The following is a 24,120-nucleotide window of genomic DNA, read 5'->3' on the forward strand; positions in this document are numbered from 1 at the left end:
TTAGATATTTTAATGACTCATCCATGGAAAAATTAGAAAAGGCAAGGGACTAAATTGGAAATCACTCAAATTAAAAGTTGAAAATTAAATAAAAAGAAATATTCATCTAATTTCATATCATCTTCCCCATAATTTCTATGGAAAACCTAGGAGAGAGAAAGAAAACTTACCAAGCTTGAAAACGTATGAAATCAAGTCTCGTTTTTAATTATTTTTATATATTTGAAACCGAGATAGTCTAAACTCTCTATTTAGGGGATTAATTTGAAAAGTTATCAAGGTATAAAATTTGGGTCATGGATGAATATGCTGAAAATTAGAAATTTATGGTATAAAATGAAAAGTTATTCATAGATAAACAACTTTTACAAAATAAATTTTAATGAAAACTTGATTTAGGGACTAAAATGAAAATTGGTAAAAACCCATGGAAAATTTTGAAATTTGTTAAAAATGTGTGCTAAAAATATTTTTTATAAATTTCAGCTAGGCTTGGAAAGAGGGTTAAATTTCATGAAATTCATTTTCCGAGCCTAGGGACGAAATTGAAATTTTTGAAAAGGATAGGGGCAAAATGGTAATTTTTCCTAAGATGCAATAGAATGCAAATGTATATGAAATGTGATAGATTAATAGTTAAATTTATACATATAGATCCGAAAAGACCAACTAGAAACTAGATCGAGGAAAGCAAAAGGTTCTGGATTAGTTGAAATTCAAAAACGAACCATTTTCAAGGTAAGTTCATGTAACATCCCGAATTAGGGCCTAATTGGAACAGTGGTTTTGAGACCACAAATTCAAGATAAAAATAATTATTTTATGATTCTTATAATGGTTATGTTATGAATGCATGCATGTGTGAAAGTTTCATGAAGAAATTCTATGCATAAAATGTCTAATTGCATTTTAGGGACCAAATTGAATAAAGTTCAAAACTTGCATTCTAGAAGCTTTAAGCATGAAATTGCTTTAGATTATGAATTAAAAGGTCCTAATTAGCAATTTGACCAATTTCTATAATTTTGGACAAAAATGGACATGCATAGGAAAAATGTAAAAGAGAAACCCTAGGGGTATTTTGGTCATTTGGTAATTAAAAGAATAAAATGGAAAAAATAAGTCAAAATTAGTGTCCATATTCTTCCTTCATTTTCAAAAAATTCAAGACACCATCGCCAGGGTTTGTTCAACATTTTCAAGCTTTGATTGTAAGTGCATCCTAGCCTCATTTTTAATGTTCTTTGCATTTTTGAAGTCCTTGAAGCATGATCTACCCATTTCTAGCTATATTTTAAGCTAGGGCTCATGTATAAAATTTGACCCATGCATGACATACATGTATTTTGATGATTAATGGAGGAATATGAATGTTTGGGGCATGATAAACATATTTTACTAGGTGATTTTTAGTGAAAACATCTAAACAAGGGACTTGTTTGTAAAAGTGTTAAGGTGAGTAGTAATAATGTCAAATAAAAGAAAATATGGGCTGATATGAGCATAATAAAGGTTCGGCTAGGCTTGGGTAACCAAGAAAATGCAAGCATCCCATTTTACGAGCCTAGGGACTAAATCGTAAATATGTGAAAGTTTAAGGGTCAAAATGTAAATTTGTAAAATTATGATTTATGGACCTATTTGAATAATGTGAATAATAAATAAGTTAAATTTGGCATTATAGATCAAGAAAAACGTGAACAGTGACTTGATCGAGGAAAGAATAAAGAATACGACGATTGAACTCGATTATCATCATTTTGTACCGAGGTAAGTACATATGCAAATAATGTGGTGTTGTAGTATGTTTTAATGCTTTAATATATTGTAATAAATGTTTTATTGTAATTATGAGTTATATGCTTGCGGATTGTTATGAAAGCATGAATGTTATTATGGTCGTTATCCACAACGTTACGAGCAAGTACGACGGAGATACTATATGCAAGTGAGGAAAAACCCCGTTTCAACCTTAGGAATAGTTTAGGGTACAAGTGCAATGTCACTAGGAACTAAGACGTCTGAACTTGCCGAGTGGTCTGGGTTAGTGAGATATGTGGCATCCAATTTCGTTAAGAAGTCTGAGTTCATTATGGATACGAGCATCCGAGCTTGTTGAGAGGTCCAAGTTCATAATGGATGCGATTCATGTAACATCTGAGCTCGTTGATAGGTTCAAGTTCATTATGGATGTGTTACATGTTATGTGGTAGCTTCGGCTACATTGTATATGTGGCACTTATGTGCAAGGTTTCCACGTATCCAATAGTATTTCGAGAGTTCAACAGGTAATGTAATGAATGTAATGAGAGTCCTGAGGGACATATGAAAAAGGTATGGTTATGGATGCTTTACGATGAGTACAGGTATGAATGCTAAACCTATGAGTAATGCCTTAATAAAGATCGATTTATGATGAGTAAGTATATATGTGCGTATGATGAGTAAGTAGAAAGGTTTGAATGATGAATAATCTTTATGTATATGTTGCTATGTTTCTATATGTTGATTCCTTACTTCCATTTCATATTATTTGTATGTAGACTTACTAAGCTTTAATGCTTACTCCCTTCTCTTTCCATCTTTTGTAGTTTCGCCAAGCTAGCTCGAGGATCGGAAGCTGTCGGAGTATTCGATCACATTATCAAAAGACTATTGGGTATAGTGAAATTATTATTTTGAGTATGGCATGTATAGGAAAGTTTGTCATTTTGTGGTATGTTTCATGCTATTTGGCCAAATTTTGAAGGCCTATGATAATGATGATTCATTTTGTAATGGCCATGTGATATGGCTCATATTTGATCATTTGGGTTGTAATCTAATTACCCATGCATGCATGTGCTAGTGTTTTGATGGTAGGATATGTTATTGCTTGGTGGGTGCAGGATAATGATGTGATATGTTGTTGATCGATAAATATATGGTAAAGTATGAATTGGGTGCTAAAGGATAAGGGATGACCTAATCGCTTAAAATGACTATAAGTATGAATGTACAATTTGAAGTCATGATAATAAGTTTAATAATGCATGAAATTGGTGTAGAATGCCTCTAAATAGTGTAACAAATGAATGTGCAATAGGATGACTTTATGAAGATGTGAGCGTGCCATGGTGTGGAATATTTAAGTGCTTGAATATGTCATGTTGCATGTTATAAAGTATGTTTGAATGTATGGGTGACTATTGGCTTGGAAAATAGCCTTTAAATGGTTCACATGGGTAGACAACGGGCGTGTGTCTGAACTATGTGAGACACACGGTCTGCCCCATGGGTGTGTTGAATGGTCGTGTGTCCCCTGCACCTAAAATTCCTAAGTCAGTATGCATGGTAGTAAACACACGGGCAGAGACATAGCCGTGTGTCTCAACCGTGTAGAGGACACCGCCTAGCGCACAGGCGTGTGCCTTGGCCATGTGCCCCTAAATGAGTGATGATGTTATAAATAGAATGTTCAGGTGTTTAGACACGGGTGTGTCTAGGTCGTGTGAGGGACACGGGTCAGGGACATTGGTGTGTGCTCGGCCGTGTAAAACCCTATAGGTTCGAAATGAAAAATAAATTTTAGTAATTCCACATGGGTTTAGGACACGGGCGTGTCCCAATGCACACGGGAGTGTGCATTGCCTCCACACGGGCATGTGAGGCTTAAACCTAGAAACTCTCTTAGAAATTTCATAAGTTCTCGGTTTAGTTCCAGATTTATTTTAATGTGTGTTTTGGACCTCGTAGGCCATAATAAGGATAAGATGATCTAGATTGATCGGTTTTAATTTGGAATGAAATTTTATGACCTTTATTTTTCGGAAATGCCCTATTTATGTTCGGTAATGTCTCGTACCTTGTCTCAGTCTCGGGTACGGGTAAAGGGTATTACAGTTCGTGTAACTTAAAAATGTATGTTAATATGCTTGAATTGAATTGTATGATTGTGTTGTTATGTGTTAGATGATATATACATAATGAAATAGTTTTAAGTTGTGTAATATGGACAAATTATCATGTTCCAGTCGAATGTTGAATTTTGATGGGTTGAAAATAGTAGTGCATATGTTTCAAATATAATTTAGCCCGGACGGGTAATTCTAATGTAAGCCCTCTTGAGTTAGGTTATAAATTGGATTTAGCCTGGACGGGTAATCCATATTAAGCTCTTTAGAGCATATGCTACGGATAGGATTTAGCTTAGATTGGTAATCCTACGGTAAAATGTACGACTCAAGGGTGTGCCTTTTCATTATGTACCCAATTGGTACTTTTGCACATGTGTATATTACCCGAGCATCCATCGAGATTTTAATAATTCAACGGAAAAGACTTTTGAAGACTGGAAAGGTGAAATTAGTGGAAGCTTGTAATGTGATGAGCTCATCTATGTTTACTTGATATTCATATGAGATTATGTGACTAACTTGTTTGAATTAGTGTATGTGTTTAGGTAACTTACCCAAAATTGATGGAATATGTATTTATGTGTGCTTGTATTAATAAATAAGACCAGTAAGTTTATTTCTCATTATACTAACTTACTAAGCATAAAATGCTTACTCTGTTTATTTTTCCCTATTTTATAGTGCTCAAAGCTCGCAAAGGTTGGAAGTCGGTCGAAGCAGTCATCACACTATCCACTATCTCATTTTGGTATAAATAGAAATCTCATTTTGGTATAATAGCATGTATAAGCTTAGTTGGCTAATGATGACTTGTAATGGTTGTTTTGTAACCTAGCCATTGGAGTGGCTAATGATGGTCTAAGTTTGGCTATTTTAAAGTGATGTTTTGATAATAACATAAGTGCTTATTATGAGTTGGTTTGATGAAATTGTGTTAGTATATGAGTTTATGACATGAGTAAGTCTATATCTATTGATGCATGTGATAATAAGATATGATTGATGTCAAATGTCTTGTGAATATGATGTTGGATTGGGGGATATAAGCTTTTGAGTTTTAGTGCAGGAAAATGGTAAGTTTTGGGTGACAAATGAGGCTAGGAAATTACCTTAATTTTGTCCACACGGGCGTGTGTCTTGGCCATGTGTGACACACGGCTTGTCCTATGGGCATGTGGCCCGGCCGTGTGTCCTCTGTATCTTAAAAATGAGAAACTGAATGCTCAGAATTGGGTACACGGGCTGAGATACGGGCATGTGTCTCAGCCGTGTGGTTGACACGAACTTGGACATGGGCGTGTTACATGGCCGTGTGGAAACTGCACCTAAATTTCAAAAATAAAAATTCGCCACATGGCCTAGCACACGGGCGTAAGACTTGGCCATGTGACTTCAATTTCTTCATACTTTAAAAGTCAGAGAGGTACACGAGTTAGGACATGGGTGTGTGTAGTACATGGCCTGACCACACGAGCGTGTCCCTAGACCACACAGGCGTGTGAGCCCTGCACCTAGGAAAATTTTTGGAATTTCTCAAAAAATTCCCTGAGTTTTTTATTTAGTCCCGATTTGATTCCAACACTCATTTTGGGCCTCGAGGGTCCATATAAGGGACAATATGTATGATCTCGGTAAATGAATAGTAATTTACATAAATTAATTAAAAAATGTTCTGAATTTTTCGATAACACTTCGAAACCCTATTCCAACGACGGATATGGGTTAGGATTGTTACAATATGTTTGGGCTTGTAACTCACTATTTATGGTATAAGACCACAAGACTAGGGACATGGGTGTGTATCCAGGCTGTGTGAGTCACACGGGTAAGGACACAGGCGTGTGTCTAGGCCATGTGAGTCACACGGGCAGGGACACGAGCATGTATTTAGGTCGTGTAACTTACTGTTTATGTTTCGGAACCACACGGGTAAGACATATGGGTGTGTGCCCAAGCCGTGTATCATGTTATTGGGGCCCGAAACCTATTTTGAGGCCGTGAATGTTGTTTAACACTGTTACTGACTTCCTCATTGTATGAATGGCTGAATTTAATTGTATAAAAGTCATCTGAACTCCATATGGGTACTTCTACTCTGCATTTGCATAGTTTGGGATATTGTGAAGAAGGAAGTAATCTGTTCTAAATTAGTGGCTATGCCATAATACATATAAATTTGATTCTGGCGCTTTGTCGCAATCTTGACTAGCAGTTAAACTGTGTATCTGTAATTTGTCAAACAGACACTCTAAGGTGTGCAGGGTTGGTTGGGCATTGAATGTCCTTAATGGTGTGTTGGGATTGCCAAAGACGGTGTGTAGCGGACGGGGATAGGAATATTGCATCTGAATCTGATCTGTATTGTATGTGAACTAAAATTACATATATATATGTAACTGGTCTGCTCTAAATCTGAACTGAAATTATTTCTGTATCGAACTGAATCTCTGAATTTGGAACTACTTTATAAGTGAACATTAATTGAATAAACTTCTTTTACGCACCGAGTTCACAACTCATTTTGTTATTGATTAGATTTCAGGTGGTTCCCATTCTTGAATGGGTCGGCACAGCGGGAGCTCTGTCAAGCATTTGTCTTTCTTAAAGTAGTACATTAGGAATTTTGATAAACTATAATCGTATGACTTGGAAGATTATACACTTAATTAGTTTTGTGATGAATGTGATGTGAAGCATGGTTTAGCTTTATCGTGTTGTTTGTGTGATAATTAATAATCGATAAGGTAACTATCTAAACTTGGGCTAGACATTCAGGCCGGGTTTAGGGTGTTACAAGATGGGCAATGTCTTGGGCTACTAAAATAAAATCAACTTCCTAAAAAATAAAAATTTAAAATGAGAAACTAAAACGTCCTAAACAATACTAAGCAAACAAACCCTAATAGCAGTTTAACTTTCTCCAAAATTCATTTCTCTTATTTGCATCAGATAAAGACTAGTTTGAGAATTGGCAACTCTCACTCTAAATTCTTAAAAAATCCTACCCTCCATCCTCATTACCCACTGAGATTCTTCAAAGTTTCAAATAGCCCAACAATCCTCTGGTCTCATTGCATAACTACCTAACTTACTTCCTCTAGCCTCTGCCACTATCTTCGATTAATAAATGCTCCAGTTCTGAAGGGATTTCTTCTACCTAATACCTCGGTGAGTCAAGCTATTGCCTCCAAACCACCAACCTGTGCACTACCCTGTTTGCCACTCGAGGAATATGTCTAACAGATAAGTGACTAAATCTGAGCATTCTGTCTTTTATTTCGTTAATGAAATTACCCACCGTTGATCTATCGAATTCATCTGAGCGCATTTATTATTACCATGATAGAGTCTCCCTGAATGCTAACCTCTTTAAAACCCAGGTCCTCTGCAAAGGAAATTGCCTCTAAGCAAGTCGCGGCTTCAGCTGTAGTCGGGTCACTTACATTTGCCCATGGTCGCACACACGAACCCATGATCAATCCTGGACTATATCTGATGGCGATGCCCACAGTAACTCTGTTTGAATGTGAAAGGTATGAATCATCGAAATTTACTTTTACCTTGCCTTCTTTTAGGGGTTCCCACCGATTTTTTCTTGTGTTAAGATTGATCTTAGTCAGGTTTTCTAGTTGCTCAATTTCTGCTCGATACGCTTTGATCAAACCAACCACATCCTATGATTTTTCCTTAATGCCATCATGATAAGACTTGTTCTTTTTGTATCGAATGGCCGAGATAGTAATGGCTAAGATTATGCATTGTTCTGAACTGTTTCTACTAAAAAATTGCACAAACCACATCTTCCATTCATGTTGCATGTTGATGTTGAAGTGCATTATGCCGACCTTGTGGAGCACCTGCCTTGTGAATCTACAATATCAGAATAGATGTTGAACAGTTTCATCTTCTTCATTACAGATAGGGCATACACGTTCTCCCCATATTCTTCGGAGCACTAGGTTATTAAGTAAGGGTAGATAATTGGTTGTAAATTTTCATAGGTGTATTTTAATTTTGTTGGGTATTTTGAGCTGCCATACTTTTGTAAAATATCAGTTTGTATCTTCTAATTGGTTTGTTGCATTGTAACGTTGAGCAGTATGTCCCTTTATAATGAGCCATATGTATCCCCCTTTACTGTGTAAATTCCTGATCTATCTCCCTTCCACACTACTTTGTCCTTTTGAATGGAGTTTACTAGTGATGTTTCTAGGATGCTTTCGACTTGGTCTTCCATAAAAATCTCTCTAACTACATCCTCTTTCTAGGTAAAGGAGTCACAGTTTATAATATCTGCTACTGTTGAAAATCTAACATTAATATTCTGACCTTCTATTCTGCCGTGTCCAGGAATTGGTATCCTAGCGTCATTCCAAATGTTTATTGTCTTACCATTGCCAATTCTCCAACCCAATCCATCCTCCAAAAGGCTTCGAGCTCCCCAAATGCTACGCTAGGTATAAAAGGGGTAAAAACCTAATCTTGCACTCATAAACTCTCCATGCAAGTAGTATTTAGCTTTTAAAACATAAGCAAGTAAGAAATCAAGACTGGTAATAAGTTTCCATCCTTGTTTTGCTAACAAGGCTTTATTAAACTTTGAAAGATCCCTAAAACCAATCCCCCGACACGTTTGGGTTACACAATATTTTCCAATCACACCAATGAATAACTTTGTTAGTCTTTAGATTTCGCCACCAAAACTTGCACATAAGGTTTTCTAATTCATGACAAAACGATATTGGTAAAGCAAAACATTGCATGGAATAAGTCAGAATCGCTTGTAACACGGTTTTAATGAATACTCATTTTCCACCTATGGAAAGATTATGCACACTTCATATTTGCATTCTTTTAATAAAATTATCTTTTAAATCCACAAAAGCATGTTTCTTGCACCTACCTATCATGGTAGAAAACCCTAAATATTTTTTTGGATTATTTGAAATACACACCTCCAATATGTTTCCTATTCAGCTCTTAACATCATCATGAACATTACTACTGAAGTAAATTAGGGACTTATCAAAATTTACTAATTGGCCCGAATTTTTTTTTACTCATTCACTATTGCCTTTTGTAGCCAATGCTCCTTCCATTGATGCCTTTCCAAACAGAATACTATCATTTGTGAAAAATATATGTGTAATTGATACCCCGTTTCTTTCCAGTCTAGCCCCTTCTATTCTCCTTTCTCTCCTTGCCAAATTTAATAATCTAGAGAAGCCTTTAGCACATATAATAAATAGATACAAGGTTAATAAGTCCCCTTGTCTTAAGCCTCTCGATGGTTTGAAATCCTCCTCATGAATACCATTTAAAATAACAGAATAAGAGACGTTTTTCACACACCTCATAACTAACAAAACCCATTCATCACAAAATCCCAGACTGCTCATCATTTTTCCTAAGAAAACTTAATCAACTCTATCATATGCCTTACTCATATCAAGCTCTAAGGCGAATGATCCTTCCTCTCCATTTTTTTCTTTTTTTGAGCGAATGTAGTATTTCATAAGCTACAAGGATATTATCTGCTTTTTACTTACCTGGAACAAAAGCACTTTATGTCTTATCTATGCATAATTTCAATGCCTTTCTGAATCTATTCACCACCGCTCTTGAAATGATTTTATAAATCACATTGCATAAACTGATAGGTCTGAATTGTCCCATATTTCTTTGGGTAAGGACTTTTGGCACCTGAATTATATTTGTTTTGTTTATGCCATCAATCGCCTTCCTGTTATTCAATACTTCTAGACATAATTTCTTAACATCCTTCCCCACAATATGCTAAAATTTCAAGTAGAAGAGAGCAGGAAATCGGTCAATGCCTGATGCTTTGAGAGGGGCCATTGATTTTATTGCCTCCAACACTTCTTTATCTGCAAATTTTCTCATAAGCTCCTTGTTTATATTTCTGTTATACAAGGTTAGATATGGGCCATTAAGTTTTCGCAATCCTAGATTGGCTTGGATGCGAACAATTCTTTAAAATAACTTGTTGCAAGTTGGAGTAGTATCTTTTCTCCTTCCACCACCACAACGTTCTTGTTCTCCAAAACCTTCACTGTGTTCGTTTTTCTTTTTTGCGAAGCACAATTATGAAAAAAAAAGAGGTGTTACGATCTCTCATACGAAGCCAATTCATTCTTGCTCGTTGCTCCCAAAAGAGCTCATCTTTATCAACTTCCATCTTCAACGCTAGTTTTACTTCCATTATTTCTTCTAATCTCTCCTTATCAGGATCTTCTTTATTTAAACAATCTAGCATCGTCTTTAATTCTTCCTTTTTCTTATGACATTTCCTTCTATTTCCCTTCGCCCAAGTTCCCCAACTCTTTGAGGACATGTTTGGTTGGGTGTATTGGCATAGCCAATACACCCTTAATCAGTGGGCCTCACTTAATCCTCCTTTAATCGGTTGTTTGGTTGGTTGTATTGTCATTACGTCCCAAATCTGTTCCTTCCCTAATACACCCGGTCCCGTAATAGGTATTCCCCCCATCCAGCGCCGATTAGAGAATCCTTACCCTTTCTTATTTTCGTTTCCTTTTTCTGCCCTCATAGATTTCTGCTTCTTCTTCCATTGGTTGAATCTCACCTTGCTGCTTTCACTTTCTTTTCTACCATATTTCTCTTCTGCTTTACCCAAACTCTGTTGAATCTCACCTTCTTTCATGGCTTCTTCTTTTTGTGACACCGCCTTGAGATTGTTACTATCCTGCGCTAAAGCTATTGAAGTTGGGGATCTGAAAAGTGCCGATGAGTTCCTTCACGATATCTTGATTCTTGCTGATCAGAGATACTACTCATGTCATACTTGGAAGTATAGGTGGAAGTGCAACATAGATGCAGGGGAAAGTAATAATATAATTAGGCGGCACCCAGCTTTGACAGAATGGCAACATCTCTTTTCAATGGCTGGTTTTAGTCAAATTCCATTAAACCACAGCAAAGATAATCTTGGCGTTGAGGATGATATTTTTTAGAAATAATGGGGGAGGAAGAAGAGTGTTTGATTTTAGGTTACGAGGGATGTCCAATGTTTTTCTTATCGGCATGGAAACCCAAAGTTGAATATGGACACTTCAACTCCCATTCAGATATTTAATTTTCTTTCTCATGATACCATTGTTGACGTAGCTTTAATTTTAGTATTTCTTGTTGTTTTTCTCTCTTAGAAATTGAAACAGAGAGTTTAGGATTTTGAGAGGTTTGGATTCTGGTGGAAGAGTTGATGTCAGGTTGTTATGCTGTTTGGTTCTGTGTTTTTGCTTCAATAAGGTAGAGAAGAAAATGGTGATAATTGCTGTTGAGTGAGAATATCAGATGAAAACTGGAATAAGAATAAACTTTTAATCCTAACAGGATTTGTAGTTTTATATCTGTAATTCAACACTCATTTTTCGGTATCAATTCATGGCAGAGTGTTAACTGGTGCAAAATTGTTGCTTTAGATGTTTATGTTTCTTTACTTTGTTACGCAAAGTTCTCATTTCTTTTGTTTGAAGTTTCAAATTGTCTGCATCTCTTTAAGTTTGTGAATTTAGAAGATGGCAGCAGCTTTAGATTCTTTTGTTGACAGTCACTAAAATGCTTGGTTCTGAGGTTAGCAAAATTACATTATGTTATTGTTTAGCTATGTGATATTTTTTTCAGCGTCTAGACTTGCAACTTTTATTTCTTTTCCTGAAGTATTCATGGCTGGCCTTATTGTGATTATATCTATGGCACCGGCAAGGTAATCAAGCAATGCATGGTTACTTTTTTTTTTCTCTTTGATTTAGTGCTATCAGTTGATAGTTTAATTTGGTAACAAATTTCTTTCTTGTGTGATTAGGGCTATCGATACCATAAGAAGGTCCTAAGGAAGGTAAGTTGCCCACTTCTCTTGTTTGTGTCCTTTGCTACTTGCCAAAAGCCATCATTTCAACTTTGGTTTAGCAAAAGGGAAATCATGATTATCTAGAAAATATACTGTAATAGGATGTGAATGGGTTGATTGGTTTAAACCGAGCTATTTCTAACTTGCTTCTAAAGATACTGATATATCTTTGGAGGACGATATGGATAAAAGTTAAAAATAGTTTACTCTTAAGCATTTGATGGTTACTCATAGAGCTTGACTGAAAGACAAGCATCATCCAGTTCAATCATCAAAAATTATTTTTCATGCTTACTATATACTTCACCTAGAGTCCATTTTGAACGCATGGCCTTGTGTTCTGTTCCTTAGTTATTGTAATGTAATCACACATCATGATTTCCAAAATGAGAGTTAGACATATACTTAGCTGGTTTCGAATTTGATTTTGCTGTTCTTGGATTGCCTATTATCCTGCTAGATTAGAATTAAGAAGTTTGGTAAATGGGAAGACTGGATTTGCACTTGATCTGATGGAAAATATAGATTAGAGTCCAACAAATGTTTTTCAATATGTGTTTGAATTATACATGTATAATTAGTTTTGTTTGAGACCATAGATGATAATATAGTTGAAACTGGGATTCCATAGATCTGTTGGGAATTGAGATCATAGGATTGTATTGTTCTGTGACAATTCATTCATTGATCCTTTTAGTTTAAAGTTTCTGAGTCAAAAATCTTTGAAATTTTTTTGCAGTGGCTACTCCAAAGCAGATTAGGGAACTTATGCAAGTAGATAGCTTAACCAATGATGAAGTTAAGAGTCATTTGCAGGTGAGGGTTATTTCTTGTTATTAATGGTTTTCTTTTCAAGTTTTGATATCGAGTATTGATGTAAGAACTTCCCTGATTTCCAGAAATACCGGCTACACGCACGAAGACTTCCAACTACCACAACAACAACAACCCCTGCAAATCAATCAGGCCTTGTTTTGGGTGGTGGTCATGCATGGATGTGTTAAGATCAGCTTGGAGAATCCTCGAAAGGGAGCAGTTCGCAGTCGGGTATCGGATTCATGTATTTATACATATAAAAGGAGAAGGATCTTGAGAATTGAGAGAGACATGTAAAATTTTTACAGGATTTAGCTTTCCTTGGATATCGGATTCATGTTTTTGTTTTATTGCAACTAGTAAAGAATTCCTGTTATCATTAATTTGGACACTTTGGCTGGAGAAATTTTCATTTCTGAATTGAAGGACTGCAATTATTATTTATAGTGGTATTCTAGCAATTAGTTAGAAGATGAAGGGCATGTTGATGGTAACCAAGATGAGAACAAACATTTGTCAACATTAATTATTTAATATTAATTATTTCAAATTACATTTTATAGTATCATATATTATGATTTTAATAAATTCATATAAGAATATTAATTATTAAGAATTTTATTAAATTATATATTTTAATTATAATATATTTAATAATAATTATGTTAAATTATCTTTTATAGTATCATATATTATGATTTGAGTAAATTCATATAAGAATATTGATTATTAAGAATTTTATTAAATTATATATTTTAATTATAATATATTTAATAATAATTATGTTTAAATATGATTAAATTATTTATTATTAATATTAATAATCTTATTAAAATTTAAATAACAATAACAATAATCATTTACCAAAACAAATTTATGCTAAGGGTATTCTAGTCATTTTAGTTTTTTCCATTATGCTATTACACCTCTATTCCATTCAACCAAACACAAGATTACTATTACGCCTCTATTCCATTACATTCAACCAAACAGTTGATTTGCTATTACACCTCTATTCCAATACACCTCTAATCCATTACACCCCTAATCCAATACACCTCTAATCCAATACAGCGAACCAAACGTGCCCTGAGTTTCAATGTTACATTCGGCTCTTGAATTGTCCATCCTTGCTTTACCATATTCTCAAATTTTTCCTCTAACATCTAATCTGCATTAAAATGAAAAGAAAAATCATCATGTATTTTGGGACCTTTTCTAGCCCCTGTTATGTCAGCTAGAATCAGGTAGTGATCTAAGAAGCTATGGGCTAGATGTCTAGTCGAGTGATTCAAAAACCGCTTCCACCAATATAAGTTAGCAACTCCTTTGTCCAATCTCTCCCTTATATTGTTATTAGTTAGCTTTCCTCTATCCCAAGTGAACCGCTAACCCGAGAAACCTAAATCGTTTAGGCCACAGTCATCTAAAGCTTCTCTAAACACTGCCATTTATTGATCCTCTCTTAGGCGGCCTCTTTTCTTTTTAAAAGAAAACATTACTTCATTGAAATCCCCCACTACTAACCACGGTATCTGAACATCTCCCTTTAATTGTCGCAATAGATTCCACGACTCTCGTCTTTGGTTCTTAACTAGGGATCCATAAAAACTTATGAATCTCCAACAAGTATCCCTATTTCATTCATCCACTTTCATATCTATGTGCTATTTGGAGAAAATTTTTAAAGAAACTGAAACTTCATCTCTCCAACCTAATGAAAGACCTTCTCTAGATCCTTCCTTGCTTACATCTATCCCATTCGAAAAACCACACTTCCTTCTTATGCATTCCATCTTCCTTGAATTAACTTTTGTTTTTATAAGAAACAACAGATGAGGCTGAGCTTGTCTCAAGATATTCTTGAGACGTCGAACTGTTCGTGGTTGCCCCAAACCACGAACATTCTAACATAAGGTTTTCATTGCGACCAGCCGGCCTACTTTCTAGCAGTCGCCGACAATTCATTGGTAGATTTTGTCTCCATCAAGCTGTTATTGGAAGATTCGATACCTTGAACGGTTCTTTTCTCTTCTTTCCATCCACTATATCGATTAGTCTTTCTTCTAGCTCAAATTTGTCACCCTTTCCATCATAAACTCCCTACTATCCCTATGGCCATACCTCTCTGCAATTTCACTTCTATTAATGCTTAATATTGTGCTTTTCCCTCTTACCCTAAACAATTGCCCGCCTCCAAATTCGTCCTCTCGCCTTCTATCCTCACGCTCATCACAATTCTTTCCTTTCCTGACCAACTCTTTTGGCTCTTCCCTCAACCATCTACTTGGCATCGGTTCAACCCTTTTAGGAGGAGTAAGTAAAGAGATATCCCAACCAAATTATTCATCTTGAACTCCAATTAAGAGGTGTAAAGGGCAAAAACTTTCCCCATGCCCTAATCTTCCACACAAAAACAAAATAATGATAACATTTTATATTGAAAATAGGCATGGTTCGATTTATCTTTCCCATATACTATTCACTTTCTTCTTCTCAAAGGGTTTCGAACATCCAACCTAACTTATATCCTCATAAACTTCTTAATCCTCTTGTGATGATTGTAGTATCATAATCCATAAAATCACCTACGAAGTTCCGTAGTTGCCTTTTCATTCCCTCTTACATACATCTTGAAGGCAAGTTATGTATTTGGACCACATTAAATAATGGTACTTGAACCGGATCTTCTCCCTTCCTTAATCTATGAAAGAGGACCAAGTATCTATTAAGAATCAGTGAATTCCATCGATCACCCTATTTAGGTCTAATTCATTATAAAATCGAAACAGTATTCTTTTATCTTCAATCTCTGAAATCATAACTCCTTCAATTGGGTGCCATAATTCTTCAAAAACATTCCTTAACGAAGGAAAGTGAACAACACTATTAGTAAGAGCTTTCCTTACCAAGCATAGATTGAAATCTTCCTCAATTTCCTCTTTTTCTTTGACATCTTACACTAGATCGTCCTCTTCATCAGCCAATTTTAAATTAGCCAATCCGTCTTCCATATCCATCATCTTTCTCTTTGCCTCTTTAATCGGACTATCCCTGTCTTTGAACTATCTAATCGTAGACGAAGAAATCGGGACAAAAAACCCCTAAACCTGCTATTGTGGGCAGAAGAAAACAGAACAAAAAAATAGAGAAAACCCTAACCTGCCACTTGAGCAGATAATGTATTATTTAACCTATGTTTGCATAAAAATATTTTAAATGCAACATTAATTAAATAAACGAAAATATTCATTAAAAATAAATTATTCACAAAAATAGTCAAACAAATAATATTATATACTTTTTTGAAACAAACGATATTAAATATTTGATATAATGGCAATGTATTTTTTTTGTCTCTTTTTCTTAAATATTTATTTTTAATATTTTACTATACTTTATAAAAAAAATAACGAGTTTAAAAACTCCACTAACAATGCACTAAATAATTTCTCATAAATTAATCCATTTAATTAAAAATATATCAAACCAAATCTTAAAAATTAAATGATAAAAAATTAGAATGCACATATAGAATGTTTTCAATTTTATCAACTTTTATAAATTTTTATAAGATCAGGTTAGTGGTTGTAGGGCTAAATTTTTAAATATTAATTGGTAGCTTTTCAAAAAATATTCATAAATATTTCTGGAACATTTGTTTTTTCAAATAAATAAAAATAAAAAAACTTTTGTACAGTTTTTTCAAAAAATAATTTTTTATATAATGTTTTAAAGTTATTTTTATTGTCTTAAATATAAAATATTTACTTTTATATCAAAAAAATTAATATTTAATTATAAATTAACTAAAAATCAAATTCAATTCGACTAACTGATGTTTTGCTTGTGAACCTTTGCTATAAACTTCAGTTTCTTTTTCTCAGCCTTTACGTGATTTTAGCTGTCAACTTTGATCATTAATTACTTTTTAGCAATATAAAAAGGTATTCAATGGATTGGGTCATAGGTAAATCTACTAATGGCGTCCCTGCGGATGTCACCAAGTGATTTCATGGGGTTGTTTTGGTGTATCAAACTTCAATTGAATAAATTTGTCCTTAAAACACTTCATTTACTAGGTTCTCAGTTCAGCTACCGGAATTTTAAAAAGAAAAAAAGAGGGTAACACTCGCCATTACAATTAACAGTTCATAACTCCTGATAGTTTCTATTCTATATGTTTGGCATGGCTACCTACAAAAGGGAATGGGTATAATGAACATGCTAGGTGATGGGAGATATGCAAACACAAGCAACATAGAGGAATATGAAGAAATCTTGAAAATATACCAAAAGCCAAAAACGGTAAAACTACAAAACTTACTGCGCCATGGATTCACACTGGCGTTCTATCTGAATAGTCACATGACTGATATTGTAATCTCTCTTGATGTAATCTATAACCTTGTTCAATACCATGTCAGCATCAGCTTCAGGCTTAATTAATACATGGCAAGCTAATAACACCTTACCAACAGTTATAGCCCAAATGTGCAGTTCATGTATGGCGACAACCTCATCCATCTCGCATAAACCCTTCTCTAGCCTTGTGGCATCAATTTCTCGGGGTGTGCTCTCCATAAGAACTTCCAAAATGTTTCGTAGCATCCTGATGGTTGTTCCCAGCACAATGATGGAGAACACAAGGGTGCATATCAGATCAATTATTTTCCACTCAGGCTTGTACCAAATAATTGCTCCACCAATCATCACTCCAATACTCTGAATGGAATCCCCCAAGACATGAAGATAAGCCCCTTGTACGTTGATGTTCCGTTCCTTCTTCTGAGGTGCTCCACTTTCTGACTTTTTTTCACTATTCTTAAGCAAAGGCTCTAGATGGTCAGCTTCGTGTGTATGATGATGATGGACATTATCTAGTTTAGAATTCGAGCCATGATCATGGTGGTGGTGGTGATGGTGAGAAGTTATACTTAATCCATGATTATGTGGTTCACGGTCACGGCTATGACTATGATCGTGGTGATCATGATCATTCCCACCATGGCCATGATTATGGCCATGGTGATGCCCATGGTCGTGACCCAACAGGAGAGCCATAGCAATATTAACAACTAGACCAAATGCAGAAACTGCAAACATGAGAAAGCCTCGAACTTCACCAGTATCATGGATAAGTCTAGCTATGGCTTCATAAACAAGGATGCCAGCTAGAAGCCATATCATCTGGATGGACACAAGGGCACCAAGAATTTCAATCCTGAAGAATCCATAAGATTGACGCGGAGTTGCCTCCCACCCCGATGCCCAAAGGGAGAACAAGGAGATTGCAAATGCTGCAACATCTGACAAGAGATGAGCTGCATCAGTTAGGATTGCAAGGCTGTTGGCTTTAATGCCTCCAACCACTTCTACGCTCATAAAGACAACACAAAGCACTACTGCCATCAAAAGTTTACGCATAGAGGCTGTACGTTCCTTAGCATCTTTAGAACTGGTTTGAGCATCATTAAACCCACATGGTGCGCCTCCACAAATCGTATTTCTTCCCAGGCTTGTCTCTACTGCTGGAACATCTCTATGTACTTCAATTATATGTCCTTGTTCAGAGTTTTGCGCTTCCATCTGAAAAATAGTATAAACAACCACAACGAGAATAATTTATTATATTCACAATGACTTGAAAGATATTGCGAAATAAGAGGTGAATGATCAAAGTAATTAAGACAGCTTAAGTCTTGTGTCAACAAAATACTGCGTTATATTCACTTCCACAGATACTCTTCATATCTCTCATCAAGCACATGATGCTTAAGCGCCCTCCTTTCCCACGCTTCCCCATATGACAAAACGGTACCCTGACCACTATATGTAGATGCCTAATAGAAGTTTCATTTCACCATTTATTTAACCAAAATGCATTGCTGTAGAAAACTTAGATTACTAAATCCTTTCTTATGTTTCTCATACCCAATTGCTTCAAAATGAATTTCCTTGAAAAGTGGCAAAAATTGCTAGCGTAGCTAGTAATTTGTTGTGTCAAAGGAGAAAACAAGAAATGGAAAAAAAGAAAAAAGAAAATACCATCTTCAGTATCAGGTCATTGTAAACACTAAAGACTGCAGGGAAAACTGCAGAGACGCAGGTGTTAGGCAAAAGGGCACCATTGATGGGAGATTTATGTCGTAACGCAGAAGATTTAAGATAATGGAGATTACTTAAAGGGCATTAGAGTGTATGTTTGAGTTCCTTTAAAACTCTATCTAACTGCATATTGCGTAGTGTTTGCCTTTCAATTATAAGACAGCCATATATGTTAGGCCTTGAAACTCTTTTATTAAAAAAGGGGACAAAAATAAGAGGGCAGAGAGGAATTATTCAAGTCTTCAGATTCTAAAATTCTACTGAAGAATCAAAAACAAACTCAGCAGCATACATCACAATAGCATCCCATATTTTATTTGAAAGAGAAGAAAAAAAAATACTTCACAAGGCAGCCTACAATAAATAGTGTTATATACATGCATGCATAAATACACCCATATATATACTTGTATGTATCCATGTATATATATATATCCATATTGTAGCAGTTTTAAATACTATGATCAAATAAAGATGAAAAGAAATTCCAAAAATAATCATTCACAATCAATTTCAACGAAAAAGATTTAGTCATTTACAGCATGGAAATAAAGAATTTTCAAAGAAACCATCGAATAATCAAATAAAAGAAAAAAGAATTACCTTCTTTAGTCGTTCTTCGTTTCTGCTTTGGATTACTGCAACCTTTTCTGGAAACTAATCCCTAAACGCAATATGGAAAAACAAATTTAAATTTCTATACATATATATATTTCTTTTTTGCGTACATAAAGAATGAGTAAACATGAAAAGAAAATTTATACAGTTTTTAATATTGGTGTTCGAACTTCTAAGGGAAAACCAATTTTTATTTTTATTTTTATTTTTTTCTGGAGAAATCGAATAAAGTTACCTTCAATCAAAATGGTTTCTTTCAGGATCTGGGAAAAGTGGGGAGAAAAAGATAAAAACCCAGATTCCTGATATTCGCTGCAATAAAAAAACAAAGTTGAAAAGTAAGAAAATGAAAGAGAATAAAATAAGACCTTGGATTGGAGTAATCTTTGAGGTTGTGAGAGTTTTAACAATGGCAGTGGCTCCACCAGATTGCAATGAAAGCAAAAAGAAAAGAGAAGAACTATTATTTTTTGGTTCAAAACTAGGAGCAATTGTTAATAATTCTGAATTAAGTATTTATAGGTATAATTTTGAAGACGGAATTTGGAGTACCTGTAGGAACAGTCTTTATAGCTTCACAAATTTTTTGTTTTATTTTTATAGCTTCTCCCTTTAGGGTTTGTTCCTATTGGCTTATATTGTTTTTTGTTTTGGAATTCATATCATTATTAAATTGCTAATTTGATTTAATTTTTAAATGTGAATGTAATAAATAAAAAGTTATTAAATTGTTTTTAAATATCAAAATTTTATACTCGAAACAGAACCATACACATCTAAATGAATTGATGCATATTAAAATTTAAAAAAAAAATAAAACAAACAGAACATAAACAGCTGAATACTAATTTAGAATTGAAAAAAACAAGAAGCAATTTTTGGCACAAAGATTTGTTTTCCTTTTTTGTTTTTTTTTCTTTTTGGTACAAAGATTTATTTTCCTTTTTTGTTTTGTAGTCGGTAAACTCCTTATGATGGAGCTTTCCAATTTTATATTTAATACTTGGCATAATTGTAAAATTTATCCTTTAATATTTTTATTTTTATTAATTTAGTCATTTTTTAGTTAAATTTAATTTTTTATTTTTCAAAATGAGTCAAATCATTTCTTTAACATAAATGTTTATTAAAATATTAAATTTTTAACGACATTAACCTAACAACCCACGATGATACCGAAATGAGTTAGAAAATGTTAGTACAAATCTCCAATTAGGAAAATCTCAAACACATGAACGAAACCCGAATAGAAAAAGAAGAAATAGGATAAGGCTCCAAAGCATATATCAAGCCACTATCTTTAAGGTTATATTCGCCTTCACCTATCTTCGGTGTGCAAACGAGTTTCAAGCAAATTAACCTTAAGGATGTAATGAAGCCAATGACTATTTGCGTTTTGCACTGACGATAATAGTCCACTGAGCACTAAGCAATATATAACAAGAAATTCAATTTCTACAAAGAATTTCTATAGTAAATCTTTATAGAACAATCTAATAATATTAGAAAATGAGGAATAATAGAAAGAACTTTTAGAACTTATTGTTGTGATTTCCAAAAGAAATCTCATTCCTATATATTAGAATTTTCATGTCTATTCGTAGATACATCTTTCAATAGGTGTCTTTATGAATAAATAAATAATAATAATAGTAATAATAATAATAATTCATTTAATTTTATAACTATTCAAGTACTATTGTTTGAATAGTTAGAATTCTTTTTCAAAAATCAAATGATATAACTTTTAACCAATGATCAAAATATTTATCTTTTGCTTAATTACACTTATTCATTTATAGTTATTGGAATACTATAAATATTTGAAAATGTTCCAACAATCTCCCCCTATTTTCAAACTATTTTAGATTTTGATATTCTTGAAAATTAATTTGCATAAATGAATGTGTCTTACGATTGAACCTCCACTTAGTGAAAATATGTTAAAGTTAATCGAAATTGCATGGTAGACTAAGCTTTGAACCAACTATTCCATTTGATTAACTGAACACATCTCACACAATGATTTCAACATTAGTCAATGCATAGTATTTAGAGACACTATTATGGTCATGTATCTGTATCTTCTTTTCATGAGTGTTGTCAGAGCCAAGCCCTTGAGCTCCTAAAGCGGCCACACTTCTACTCACATAAGTAGATCCCATCAAGAGCGTTCCCGTAATTATAACACTTTAACATATTTATGTTATGGGTCCATTAAGAGCACATTACTCATCCTTCCCTTATCATTACGGGTACCCAGCACTTTAATCTTAGGATGAGTTTATTTATAGTGCTAATAGTCACATACTAATGATGTACTTTGTCTCATTGAACTCAAGACTTGACGTTATACCAAGCGTTGAGTCGAGTTTTCATCATGAGTGACTCTAATTAATGGGCTTGAGTCTTATCCTTTTTGAGGTCTTTTTTACTACATCTCTAGCAAGACTTTTTGTCAAAGGATCCGCCAAATTTTCATTTGACCTCACATAATTAATAGTAATCACTCTATCAAAGATTAATTGTCGGACATAGCTATATCTTAATCCAATGTGTCTAGACTTTCCATTATATACTTGGCTATATGTCTTTGCTAGAGTAGCTTCACTATCACAACGGATAGAAATAGGTGAAATTGGCTTAGGCCATAAAGGTACATCATAAGACAAATTTCTTAACCATTCTATTTCTTTAGATGCAGCGGCTAATGCAATAAATTCTGCTGCCATGATAAAATCAGTAATACATGTTTGTTTCTAGAAACCCTAAGAAATGGCTCATCCACTAATAATGAAGATCCATCCACTAGTATATGCATGATCTTCCAAACTTGTAATCCAACTAGCATCTGAATACCCTTCTAAAACTGGACGATATCCATTATAACACAATCCATAGTTAATAGATTTCTTTAAGTACCTAAGTACTCTATTCAAAGCTTGCCAATGCAAACTACTTGGGTTACTTGTGTACCTACTCAAATTTCTAACAGCATAAGCAATATCTGGTCTTGTACAAGTCATTATGTACATAAGACAACCAATTAGACTTGCATATTTCAATTGATCAATTTTCCTACCAGCATTAGATACTAATTTTATTTGAGGATCTATGGGTGTAGATACTGATATACAGTTGAAAAGATCAAACTTTTTAAGCACATTTTCAATGTAATGTGATTGTGATAAAGTTATAGTGCTTTCATCTTGGGTTATTTTAATCCCAAGAATAACATCTGCTACACCCATATCCTTCATAGCAAAGTTGTTTGACAAAAATTTCTTTGAGTTTTCTATTTGTTCCAAATCCGTGCCAAAAATGAGAAAGTCGTTTACATATAAGCAAATTATGACACCTTTTCCATTTTCGAATTTGTTATATATACACTAATCAGATTCATTTATTTTATAGTCATTAGCTAAAACAACCTCATCAAAATTTTGGTGCTATTGTTTTGGTGCTTTTTTAAGTCCATATAAAGATTTAACAAGCTTACATACTTTATGCTCCTGTCCTAGAACAACAAATCCTTCCGGTTGCTCCATGCACACTTCCTCTTCCAATTCACCATTGAAAAATACAGTTTTAACATCCATTTGGTGAACAACCGAATTATATATAGAGGTAAGTGATATTAAGAGTCTAATTGTAGCAATTCTTGCTACTGGAGCATAGGTATCAAAGTAATCAATACATTGTTTTTGTGTAAAACCTTTGGCTACATACCTTGTTTTAAATTAATCAATAGTTCCATCGACCTTCATTTTCTTTTTAAATATCCATTTACAACCTATTGGTTTGGAACTCGGTGGAAGATCAACTAAGATCCAAGTTTGATTTCCCATTATTGAATCCATCTCATCATTTGTTGCTTCCCAAAATGTAGAGTCTTGAGATTTCATTGCCCCTTCAAATGTAATAGGATTAGGTTTGTATTATAACAATTTCTTATTGCATATACTTTCACCTTTTCCTTCTAAATGAAACATAATGAAATCTGAGCCAAAATATTTAACCTTTTTAATCCTCTTACTTCTTCTTAATTCATGACAAGATTCATCATTATTATCAATTTGTTCCAATGAAATCTGATTTTCATTTGAAGAATGAATCAATTGTTGTGGCTGTAATTGTCTTGAAATAGAATTAAATCTATTTTCATAAAAAATAGCATCTCTTGATTCAATAACAATATTAATTGAAATTGAATCATTTGGTTCAATTACCATGAACCTATATGCCTTGCTATTATGTGCATATCCTATAAATATGCATTCAATTCCTCTTTCATCTAAATTTTTACGTTTAGGTGTTGGAACTTTGACAATAGCTTTACAGCCCCAAACCTTCAAATAGTTAAGGTTTGGTTTCCTTTTCTTCCATGGTTTATAGGGGGTTATTTTAGTTTCCTTATTAGGAACTCTATTCAATATATAACAAGCTGTTAGAACAGTTTCTCCCCAAAAACATTATCCAAGACCTTAATATGATAACATTGAATTTACCATTTCAGTCAAGACTCTATTTTTCCTTTCAGCTACATCGTTTTGCTATGGTGTGTAAGGGGTTGAAACTTGATAGACAATTCCAGTAGATTCGAAATAATTTAGATTATAGTATTTTCCACCTTTATCCGATGTTAAGCACTTGATAAATGATTCACACTAAAGTTCAACTTCAGATTTATAAACTTCAAATTTATCAAGCGCTTCATGTTTGGAATGCAATAAATATACATAGCAAAATTTAGAACAATTATCAATAAAAGTAATAAAATTTTCTTTCCAC

The 24,120-nt window shown here is 34.0% G+C and overlaps 1 protein-coding gene across 4 annotated transcripts; it reads right to left on the bottom strand.

Moving 5' to 3' along the window:
• Nucleotides 1-16,864: 16,864 nt before the first annotated feature.
• LOC107951381 (metal tolerance protein 1) lies at nt 16,865-19,935 on the bottom strand. Of its 4 annotated transcripts, none has more exons than XM_041086242.1 (4): nt 19,882-19,925; nt 19,565-19,641; nt 19,315-19,375; nt 16,865-18,192 (listed from the first exon to the last, which is right to left on the bottom strand). In XM_041086242.1, the coding sequence occupies exon 4, from the start codon at nt 18,190-18,192 to the stop codon at nt 16,927-16,929; it is 1,266 nt and encodes a 421-aa protein (XP_040942176.1). In that variant the 5' UTR covers nt 19,315-19,375; nt 19,565-19,641; nt 19,882-19,925; the 3' UTR covers nt 16,865-16,926. The 4 variants fall into 4 exon arrangements, with proteins under 4 accessions (XP_040942176.1, XP_040942178.1, XP_016741910.1 ...); XM_041086244.1 differs by lacking the exon at nt 19,882-19,925 and adding an exon at nt 19,698-19,862 and having other exon boundaries at nt 19,565-19,592; XM_016886421.2 differs by lacking the exon at nt 19,565-19,641 and having other exon boundaries at nt 19,698-19,935.
• Nucleotides 19,936-24,120: the final 4,185 nt, after the last annotated feature.

This window comes from Gossypium hirsutum, chromosome A02 (assembly GCF_007990345.1).
Source record: "Gossypium hirsutum isolate 1008001.06 chromosome A02, Gossypium_hirsutum_v2.1, whole genome shotgun sequence".
NCBI classification, from domain to species: Eukaryota; Viridiplantae; Streptophyta; class Magnoliopsida; order Malvales; family Malvaceae; genus Gossypium; species Gossypium hirsutum.